This window comes from Lonchura striata, chromosome 18 (assembly GCF_046129695.1).
Source record: "Lonchura striata isolate bLonStr1 chromosome 18, bLonStr1.mat, whole genome shotgun sequence".
NCBI classification, from domain to species: domain Eukaryota; kingdom Metazoa; phylum Chordata; class Aves; order Passeriformes; family Estrildidae; genus Lonchura; species Lonchura striata.
In genome coordinates this window covers 7,659,609-7,670,548 of record NC_134620.1, presented here as the reverse complement: position 1 = coordinate 7,670,548, position 10,940 = coordinate 7,659,609, and the positions used below count along the sequence as shown (strand labels likewise).

General features: G+C 51.5%; 2 protein-coding genes across 6 annotated transcripts in view; both read right to left on the bottom strand.

The window, feature by feature from the left end:
- Positions 1–2,381: 2,381 nt before the first annotated feature.
- On the bottom strand, positions 2,382–5,281 carry GP1BB (glycoprotein Ib platelet subunit beta). The gene is made up of 2 exons (XM_021544573.3): positions 4,697–5,281; positions 2,382–4,014 (listed from the first exon to the last, which is right to left on the bottom strand). The coding sequence occupies exons 1-2, from the start codon at positions 4,782–4,784 to the stop codon at positions 3,293–3,295; spliced, it is 810 nt and encodes a 269-aa protein (XP_021400248.2). The 5' UTR covers positions 4,785–5,281; the 3' UTR covers positions 2,382–3,292.
- Positions 5,282–5,748: 467 nt separating this feature from the next.
- SEPTIN5 (septin 5) overlaps positions 5,749–10,940 on the bottom strand; it is a 42,604-nt gene continuing 37,412 nt past the window's right edge. For all 5 annotated transcript variants that reach the window (XM_021544537.3, XM_021544538.3, XM_021544539.3 and 2 more), the window contains 2 exons: positions 9,594–9,696; positions 5,749–9,279 (listed from right to left, as the gene is read on the bottom strand). In XM_021544537.3, coding sequence (XP_021400212.1) covers positions 9,223–9,279; positions 9,594–9,696 — 160 coding nt within the window. In that variant the 3' untranslated portion in view covers positions 5,749–9,222. The remainder of the gene's footprint in view (positions 9,280–9,593; positions 9,697–10,940) is intronic.

Genomic DNA, 10,940 nt, shown 5'->3' with positions numbered 1-10,940 from the left:
CCTCTCCCAGCAACTGAACCTGTGGTACCGCCCACATGCACCAGCAGCATCTTCTAACGGGTAAATTCAGCTAAAAACCCACAGGCCCCAAACACACCAGGTGTTGCAGTGGAAAGCCCCAGGTGCTCGGGGCGGGAAGATGGAGGCCTGTGGGTCCCCTCACGGCGCCTCATGGAGCACCAATTTGGACCTCTCCACAGAGGAGGCTCCTCAGTGGACCTGTGTCCCTCCTTGGAGGTCATGGTCATAGTGATAATGCAGGGGATACTGGTGCAAGAGGTGCAGTCCCCAGAAGAAAACAGAAATCTGAGTTGGACCCCCATTTCCTTGGGCACCTTGCTGCCACATCCAGTCAGGCCAATGCCACAAGGGTTAGTGCTGGAGGGACACGGGGCACAGCAAGGAAATGGCAGGAGGCCCCAGGGCAGAGCCCCATGTTACTCACCTCAGTCGGGCTGGCCCCGGTACACACAGCATGGGGAACGTCCTCCTCAGCCATCGGCCCCACCCGCGCGCTGCCCGTGAGGGGACTGCAGGCCGCCATCTTCCCGCCCCAGCTGCTCGGCACCGCCGCCCGGGCACCCGGGGCTTTTCACTGCTGCCTTTGCGGCCAGCGCGGCCCTCTGGGCTGAGCCGAGCCGAGGTGAAGCAGCCTGCGGCAGAGAAGCCCCAGGACTCCCTTCTTCCCCTCAGGCGGCCCCGGAGTGCCCGGACCGGCTCCTTCAGCTCCTTCCCCGTCACGGCTCCCTCGGCGGCCTGGGGCAGCGCCAGCGGGCCGCTAGGGGGCGCTCGGCGCCGCGGGGCAGCGCTGCTGGCGGGGCTCGGTCACTGCCCCGGTCCCGCCGCCCCCGCCTGTCCCGAGTCCGGCACGGTCCTTACCTGTCCCGAGTCCGGCACTGTCCCTGTTCGCTCACCGCCCCCGCCTGTCCCGAGTCCGGCACGGTCCTTACCTGTCCCGAGTCCGGCACTGTCCTTACCTGTCCCGAGTCCGGCACTGTCCTTACCTGTCCCGAGTCCGGCACTGTCCTTACCTGTCCCGAGTCCCGGTACTGTCCTTACCTGTCCCGAGTCCGGCACGGTCCTTACCTGTCCCGAGTCCGGCACTGTCCTTACCTGTCCCGAGTCCGGTACGGTCCTTACCTGTCCCGAGTCCGGCACGGTCCTTACCTGTCCCGAGTCCGGTACTGTCCCTGATCGCTCACTGCCCCCGCCTGTCCCGAGTCCGGCACTGTCCTTACCTGTCCCGAGTCCGGTACGGTCCTTACCTGTCCCGAGTCCGGTACGGTCCTTACCTGTCCCGAGTCCGGCACTGTCCCTGATCGCTCACCGCCCTCGCCTGTCCCGAGTCCGGCACGGTCCCTATTCACTCACCGTCCCCGCCTGTCCCGAGTCCGGCACTGTCCTTACCTGTCCCGAGTCCGGTACGGTCCCTGTTCGCTCACCGCCCCCGCCTGTCCCGAGTCCGGCACTGTCCTTACCTGTCCCGAGTCCGGTACGGTCCCTGTTCGCTCACCGCCCCCGCCTGTCCCGAGTCCGGCACTGTCCTTACCTGTCCCGAGTCCGGTACGGTCCCTGTTCGCTCACCGCCCCCGCCTGTCCCGAGTCCGGCACTGTCCTTACCTGTCCCGAGTCCGGCACTGTCCTTACCTGTCCCGAGTCCTGCCACGGTCCCTGTTCACTCGCTGCCCTCGCCTGTCCCGTGTCCCACCCCTGTCCTTACCTGTCCCGAGTCCGGTACTGTCCCTGTTCGCCCACTGCCCCCGCCTGTCCCGAGTCCCGGTACTGTCCCTGTTCGCTCGCTGCCCTCGCCTGTCCCGTGTCCCACCCCCGTCCTTACCTGTCCCGTGTCCCACCCCTGTCCGCACCTGTTCGGTCGCTGCCCTCCCGTGTCCCGTCACTGCTCCGTTACTGCCCTCACCGCTCCCATGTCCCATCACCTTCCCCCGCCCGTTTGGTCACTGCCCCAGCCTGCCCCATCCCTGCCACCGGCTGCCCCGTCCCCACCGCTGCCAGCAGCCCCTGGGCAAAGAGCCCTTCTCGTGGCCGAGCTGCATTTGTGTGTGAGCTGAGTGGGGAATGGACCCCCGTGACTTGGGTTTGGGGCTGAAGGGCACAGCTCGTTCACCCCACAGCTTGCTGGCCCCACCAAACGCCCTCCCCGTTCCAGCTGCATCACAAAATAAGCAGCCACACAGTGGCTTTACAAGAAACACCTGTTTCTCCTGGCCCATGCTAGAAGCCAGCAGCTCCCAAAGTTTTAACTGTTAAGGTGCACTGCAGTAATTTCTCCACCTACCCTCAGGATTTGTTTTGCTTGGCACAAACTCTGAGGGAGCACAGCAGCATGCAAGATATACAGTGCAGAATAGAAAAATAAGCCGTTTACATTGTTGTGCATAATTTTATTTAAATTTTGCTTTATTTCAAAAATAAAGGGACACCATAAACAGCAGTTAGCATATCAGTGGAGTTTGTAGTTTGAGCCTCTCAAGACCAAATCTCTTGTGCCAGGTGCCATACAAGCACAGTCAAACAATTCTTGTCTTCAGGATGAATTTCTCATAAAGATTCAGGGCCCCAGTCTCACTCAAGTCAGTATTAAAACTAAAATAGACTAAAAGGAATGCAGATAAGGTAAAATGAATGGGCTTCTAGACATACCCTTCCTCTCCCAGAGCAACATTGAAAAAGATGCATCAAGCAAGAAGACATTTCCTTTCCCTTTTACTTGGGAAACCAAGGCAGGAGAAGATTAAATCCCTGGTCCAAAGCTCTTAATGCTGTCTGTGGTAGCAGAAGGAAACTCTATTTCTCCATTATCTGAGCTCAGTAGTCAAACAGTTCACTGCCCACCTCTGTCCTCACCTTACCCAGCATAACCAGAAGCATCCTGGGAAATAGGGCTGGAGTACTGTAGGAGAGGAGGGATTGAGCACTGGAGTCCCTGTGAGCTTATGAGCTGTTTGAGTCAGTTCTGGTTGCTGTAGTTTATGACTTCCTCAGTCTACCGAACCACTTCTAGCTCAGACAAGCAGCCAAGATAATGCTAAAGAATTTAAAGCATTGAAAAAACATGAGATTGATTCTTTAGGAACACAGCAAAAGTCTGATCAGTTCAAGTTCTGCTTCAGACTGCTGTTAGGATTAGATGCTGTTCTAAACTGTCCTCTCTGGGTATCACAAACTACAGGACTTTGGCACAGCATCTCCCAAAGGCAGGAGGGTCTTCTGTCTCATAATGTTAATCATTGTTAGAGGGGTTTATTGAAGAAGATACCCAAGGGTCTACCCGCTAGTCTAGTTCTCGGGTGGTGCTCCGGGCTTCAGCGATCATTCTCCGAAATTTCTGCAGGTAGACAATGATGAGGATAACCAAGATACCCTGGAGGAAAAGGAGGATGAAGAGAGAGAACTGGGAGAGGAGAGCCAGGCTGCAGTACCAGTGCTGGCATGTGGAGACGATCTCATCTTCTGTCAGGTAGGCGATGATGCGGCCCCGCAGGTGCTCCGGGGAGCTGCACCTCACATCCCTGTACAGGCTCCGGTTCTGCTGCCACTGGAGCCAGGAGCGCAAGTAGAGGATGTCACAGGTGCATTCCCAAGGGTTGCCCTGCAGGTAGACTACCTGGAGGCTCCTCAGGTTGTCAAAAAGCCCATTGGGAATAGAGGTGAGCCTGTTCGAAGCCAGGTGGATGATTTCAACTGAAGGATGGAACGCAGAGGGCAGGTTTTCTACAGTCAGGTTTTTCAATGAGCAGTCAGTAATGTTGGTGGTGCACTTGCATGGCACAGGGCATAAGGGTGTCACGAGTGGGAGGAAGCCAAGGAGGGACAAGAGAATTCCACTGTTCATTTTCACCTGCAAACACTTCCCTGGTGAAACGGGATGAGGTGGAGACCAGACACCATGCACTCTAGGACTGACACCACAGCCAAGGTCTTTTGTTGTTTTGTTCTGAGGAAGAGTTTCTAAAGTCAGATAATTTGGTGTCCTCCACTGGAGACGCGAGAGCTCTGAAAAGAACAGAGTTAAAAGAGAGCAAATTCTGATCTCTTGCTATAGGTGAAGGAATTTTCATGGTCTTCCAGCCTGGATTTGAGGAGGGATATGAATACATGGCTACTGGAAGGCTTAGCTGCAGCCATCAAATACATTTTCACTAGTCCTCAGAAATGTACAAGAGCTGTTCGTGTTTTTACCACTACTGGAGGTGCATTATAAGGGTAGCCAAGAAAATTTCTGTCAAGGAATCAAAAACTAGAATATGAACTTTGTCATGCTTCATCATAGCTCTGGAGCAAAGTTTCGTTCATGCAAACTGCAAGAGGAGATTCAGAAATAAATCTACTGTTACCATGAGTAAAAAATAGCCTTTCCAGCCTTGAAAAAAAGTGATAAACAGTCTTTGGCTGCAGAGAAGGTGCTGACCACTGAGGATGGAGGCCAGTGGAGTTTTTCATGCTAGACATTGCTCCAGCAGATGAATAATCACCTGTGCTGGGAGACATTGGTCAACGAGCTTTTTTTATGTTACAGTCTCATGCCACTGCTGAACAGGAGCTGCTGTAACTTCTCCAGGAGAATAACTACACATACCAGCAACAAGGCAGTATTTTTCTGTGCTTGACAAATTGTAATTGTCAATCAATCAAATAAAATTTTAAAAAATAGTAGAAGGTAGCATTATTGACTTACCAGAGTAGTTCAATCTTGCTTTCTTGCTGGCTTTACAACACAAGAGAAAAGTCTCGAGGCAGTCCAGCCAGTGCAAGAGTGTGTGCATAGCTGTGTTCCCAGATAACCCCCTTGCAGCTGGCTGGCAAGATAAGGGTCAGGCTCATCCTAGGGACACCTCCCACATGAGGCCTTCCTGCAGTCTGCTGCATGTCACCGGAAGCTGAGGCTTCACTGAGCAAATCTTCCAAGAAACGGGAGCTGACACTGCTCACAAGAACACGTTTGCTGGGAGAGGCTGCCACTACTGATAACTGTGATTCTGGGCCCACAGGCTCAGCCCAACAGAAAAGTTACCAAGTCTGAAGGGCATAGTAACTCAAAATGCACTTCAGAGTGGAAGGTGGTGTAGGTTTGTACCATACTCCCCCAGCACTGTGACCTCTGGTTTCCCCATCTCATCAGGAGAACTTGGCAGAGTGGTGACACCTAGCACTTTCTGGGTGCTGACCCTCAGGTTTCCCTTGAAGCAGTGACACCAATCTAGTACTTATTAGTGAAAGATCTGCTGATACAGGCTAACAAACTAACATAGTTTTTCCTGCAGAGTCTGCTTTCCACTTGGGAGCAGCTCAACTACAGCAGGGTAAGTTTGTTCAGCAAACTCACCTCATCTCATGTATTCAGTGCTCTGTTTATTCACAGGCAGGTGCTCAGGCCAGGTGTGGCATGGAGCTGATCCAGAGCCAGAACTATTGTGGCTCTGCATGCAGCATGGACTTGGCAAGGTTCTCCTGGCTACTTACAAACTGCATTTCCTGGGACTGGATCTTGCCAGCTGACCACTGATGATATAGATACCACTCCTAGGGGAAGCTTGGATATAAAAGAACCTTCAAGATCCTCTTGCTAGCTTCTAGAATAAACAGGCCAGAAATCCCATGCAGGAAAACTGCCTGAAACCTGCTCTGACTGAATTAGATAAAAGGAGAAACAGGGTCAGTTTTGCTCTCTCCTGCCTATAATGTATCACCAATTCTGCTCAAGGGGGATGAAAATTAAACAGAAAGAGGTTGGATTTTTGAATGTATTTATTTCACTGATCAATTCAGGTAGTAAACATTAATAATAATAACAATAATCATTTAATAAAATGGATATGTTTAAAAGGTTTCATTTTCTTTGTTCACAATGACAAAATGTTCAAACAGAAATTTACAAAAAAATATAATTATAATAACCCAACAGATGGACAGGAAACATAGAGCCTAGGAATGGAGCAGGGGGTGAGGAAGGTACATGGCAGGAGCAAGGCAGCATTAAAGCACAGCAGAGTTTGTGAGGAAGAGCAGGGAATGCCATTGCAGAGCACGACGAGTGGGAGCCCCTCCTTTGAGGGGAGGCATGCAAGGAGGCAGCAAAGACTGCACAGGCAGGACCAGCACAGCAGTGGCACACAAGGGGTTCATGCCATGGATCCATCCTGTCAGGCACAGGGGCCAAGATGTACCAACAGCCCCAGCTGCAGCCTGGCATAGCTGTGGAGTGGGACACCATCCCTGCAGCCACTCACTCAGCAGGGCAAAGCTTGGCAGAGACATGGGAATGTGCCAGGGGGTGCAGGGATTGTATGTGAGGCTGTGGAGGGTTGTGAGGGGAGGTGTTAAATTACTTTCCTATCCACACTTCTCACTGCCAGAGCCACATGGCTAAGCTCCCTGTGTTCAGGAGTCTCTTCTCCACTTACTGTGAGAACTGATGCCACAGTACAACACACTCCTTAAATGAACAGATTCCACCTTTCAGGACAGAATCTGAACCCCTGACATCCCCCAAAATCAGTCTCTAATCCCTTTCCAAGCAGTCCCTAAATTCTGGCCAGGGAACATCCTACAGAGACATGATTTCAGTGGTACCACCACCCCTCCGTAGAAGCCATCTCTGGTGCCTCACTCTTGTGTGGTTTTCCCTAAATGCAACTTGAACCATCTTTGCCAGCTGGTAGCCAAAGGCTTCAGCTCTCTGTAGAGGACAGGCTTGTGATCCTTGACTTGATGTAGGAGGCACATGCACTGAGCTGATGGAGACTTCCCCACGTGGAGGGATGGGCAGATCCACCCTCAGAAACCCTGCCTGTGACCAGTGTACCCTGAGCTTTCACCAGCACACAGCACCTCTGTGCACAGCCCAGCATGAAAGGTGTCAGCTGCTCTATGTCCATGCTAAAGGGAAAAGGTCTCCTTTATCTTCTAGGAATGAATCTGTTTGAAAGAGGAAAATCTCCAGGTAGACGAGGCTCATTTGCAACAGAACATCCTCCTCACCAAGATTAGTGTAAGAAAAGAGGGGACAGGTACTTCAAGATGTTTCCTTTTATGTTAGCACAGACAAAGCTGAGAACTCAGCTGTCCACCTTTCTGGAAAACCTGGAGGAAGCTCCTGTTTCAGGCTACTCCACTGCTCAAGTAAGCACATAATGCAAAGAAAGGTTATACTTGCTCTCAGGTGCCTCAGTCCTTCATGTTACTGAAATCAAGCTGAATCCTTCTGCTCTCCTAGAATGGCACTGCCACTTATGAGTCCAAAATAGGGGAGCATGAAAAAAAAAAACAACCCTGAACATTGTTGAACACTACTCTTGCTCAGCTTGCACAGTTGTGTCATCCTTACTTTGTCCTTCCACACGGTGCCAGGGTCTCTCCCCTGCCCCTACAGTCCATGCTCTGGCTAAGCAGAGGCTCTGTACAGTGAATAACTGGAACCAGCCAACCTACTCACCAGTGACCTGGACAAACCCCCAGGGAGGAATCAGACAAATGCAGTGGCTAGTAACAGAATCTAGGGCCTGCCTATTCCTGGCCAACACTGTGCTTCCTACCCAGGGAGATCTACTGGGGAGATCCAGAGATGGAGGAACAGACACAAAAGGGGAAAGGGAGCAGAGGAGTCAGCCAAGGAGCAGAAGGGCCCAGCCCATGGCTGCACTCCCTGGACTCAGAGGGAAGAGCCAAGTGTCTCTCCCTCCAACAGCCCTGACTCCTGTGAGTGTGGCAGTGTTGCTGATGAGCCCTGCCCTGTCAGGCACATCACACTCCAGGGCTCTGCTCTGGCTGGACTCAAGTTAAAAATACTGCAGGAAACAAGAACAGGACAGGAGCTGCTACCCAAAGAGTGCTTTTATCTCTGCCCAGCAGACCCACCAGCCTTCCCGGCACTAGGGCAGGAAGAGCCAAGGAATAAGGAGGGGGAGAAGGGCTGAATGCCCAGGGGAAAGGCAGGGGAGCAAGAGCCAAGCCTGCTGGGCTGTGCTCAGCCCCACTCAATGACAGCTCTGCACCTGCCAGGCTGACCCAACACCTGCCCACACAGACTGCCTGCAGATCTTGGATACAAGCCTACAAAAACTGCCCCTTCCCCCAGGAGAAGCTTGGAGCCAGCAATGCGCCCGTAGGACTGTAAAGCCTGGGGGTAGGGGACAGGTCTGCATTTTGGGTTGGATTTCAGCCCTAGGGTTTCTACCCCCTCCAAAGCAGTCTCGGCAAGTGCTCTGGCTGCCACAGTGCTTTTCAGAGCAGACACTGAAGACACACTGCAGGTGATGACCAGAGCTAAACCATGAAACACCCTCACCCAGCTACTGCAGGGCATTAGGGTTCCTCTACCAATGCCTCCAGCCTGCTGTGGGAGGAAACCATGGCAGGGAAAGGGCTCACTCCAATCACCTCCTTGCAGGCAATAGTCAACAACTCAACCTCTTTGCCAGAAAGATGTAACTGAGAACAGTTTTCTTGTAACCAGCCTTGAGGCACTCAGTCTTTTGCTGTTCAGTGCAAACATCCTGGAGTTTTCTTGCTAGGAAGAACAAAACCAACCAACTAAACAAAAAACCCATAAAAACCTGGACAGGATACCAGGCAATCATCAGGACTCCTGAGCAGGTCAGTGCACAGAGGAACCCCCAGCCCCAGTTCTCTGGGCCAGCACTGTCCCCAGGCTGAGAAGCCCAAGCAGCACAGGTCAAACTCACAGGAGGGTATGGCTGCCTTTACAATGCTTGTGCTGGCCTCAGACAAGGGGAACAGGGACCAGGGCACAGCACCTCAGTTGGGAGTAAACACTTACGTGCATTGACACAGATACTCTAAGTCTGTACACCAGAGAAACCAGGATTTTAAATACCAGAGCATTCCCAAACAAGAGATTAGTACATAGGAAAGGGGGGACTTTTTCTTTTCTTATTTTTAGGATGCCTTAGAGATGTCCCAGGCTAGCTTCTTAAAAAAAAAAAAAAAAAAAAAGGAAAAAAATAAATGAAAGAATAATTATTAAAAAAAGAAATACACATCAGTAAACTGTTAAGTGAACAGCCTCCTCCACAATCCAGCTGGTCAAAAAGCCAGCACTGCTGCTAATAAATTAGAGGGTGCGGGTGCAGCTCTTGCCCACAAGTCTCTATACAATTGGAAACCTTTTCTAAATGTTCACAGCTCTTGCCAGGTCTCAGATGGTCACTGGGGGATCCCTTTTGCCCTCCAGGTACCTGCCTCTCACTGGTCCTGCATCTGCTGCTGCATCTTCTGCAGCATCTCTTGCATCCGCCGTAGCTGCAGGAGAGACAGAAGAGAGAGTCAGAAAGGGACGAGTGGATCCAGACTTGGGAACTCATTGGAGCTGACAAGGGGATCCCTCAGGGAGTATTAACTCCTGCCTGAGCACAGAGGTACCTGTGTCTGAGGTGGAAGGGAGCTATGTTTCCCTGACAGAGAAGACACAGCTTTCAACCCTTTCAACAGTCCTCCACCCCAGGAGCCCACAGGAGTGGGAAGCCTCAGGACTGCCTGTATGGGGCAACTGTGGAGAGAAACTCCTGGGATTCCAGCTCCAATATCCAGGAGGGACAGGCAGAAATGGTACTCACCTCCTCATCCTTCATCTTAATCAGCTTCTCTGTCTCCGTATCTGGTGTTGGGAGAGGCAGGATAGGAATGGGGCTTTCTATCCTGTTGTCCTGAGTCAGCTTGCTAGAGAGATGGAAAGAGGGGGGAAGAGCAGTCACTTGTGGTCCAGGATGGCTGGTTTTGGTGTCACCACACAATGACTGATACTCCCCGTGGTAGAGCCACCAGCAATGCAGCATCACACACCCAAACCAGTGGAGGGGCCATAGGGCAATCTAGTCCAGAGCTGTGGCATGCACCTGGATGAGAATGAGACCTCCTGTTCAGGAAGTGGGGGGCACGAGACAGGCCAGCACAGCAGCATTGCTCTGAGGGCTGTGGTGCCCATGAATGCAGGTAGGGGACACAGGAAGGAGATGATTTTCTTTCAAAAGACAGGCACGCTCAGTAAATGAGGAGGGAATGGTAGTAGCCAAAGAAGACTAGGCTGAATTGGAACTTCATTATGACACTTGCACGTATTCACCACTTGGAGTCACCATAGGCTCATTATTGAGAAAATTCCAGCCTTGGAGCTTAGGCTCTCCTACAAAAACAACTCCCCTAGAAATGGCCCTGTGCTGGTTTTATGGAACTTGTTCACTGGCAAGGAACTAATCATGGCATGAGAAATGGTACCAAACTGAAGCTTTCTCTAGGCATAGCAACCACTTTTTCACTGTGCTCTTCTTTTAATAGACACACAGCCTACCTAAATAGCAGCTATGACACTGTTCACCCAGCTCTAGCATTTAACATAGTTATTTTGGGATTCCATATACTTGCTGCTGAAAAAAACAAGCTTGTCTGCTATGCAAAAGTACAGGCATACACTGCGTGTCAGAAGACCGTGCCAACCTGCACGTTGGCACACATGCAGCATTGCTCCTTGCTGAAGCACAGCCATTCTGCTCTGCAACGTGGCAGCACAGAGCTACCAGCCAGGGCTGGCAGGAAGTGAAGGGAATGGTTCACAACAGAGGAGCCAAGACCTACTTAAACCCAAGTTTTTTCACCAGTATATCCGTCATGGAAGGGAGAAGGAAAAGTAGAGGTCTCAAATGAGAAGCCTGTGAGTGTTCTCTCTTCTGTTTTCTGATCATTCTGACTAAAACCACAGAGCATCAAATGCAAAGGGAAGACAATGCAGAGAAATCTTTGAAGATGTGTTGCCTTACTAATTGCCTGGGCCCTGTTGCCTGAGAAACAGCAGCATCCCAAGGGTCATGTTATTATTTAGACATAACTGCAGACCACAGAATGCATTCCTGTTCAGCAATGCACACAGCTATCCCTCAGCAGAGAGATGGTTTATCCCATTTTATTAG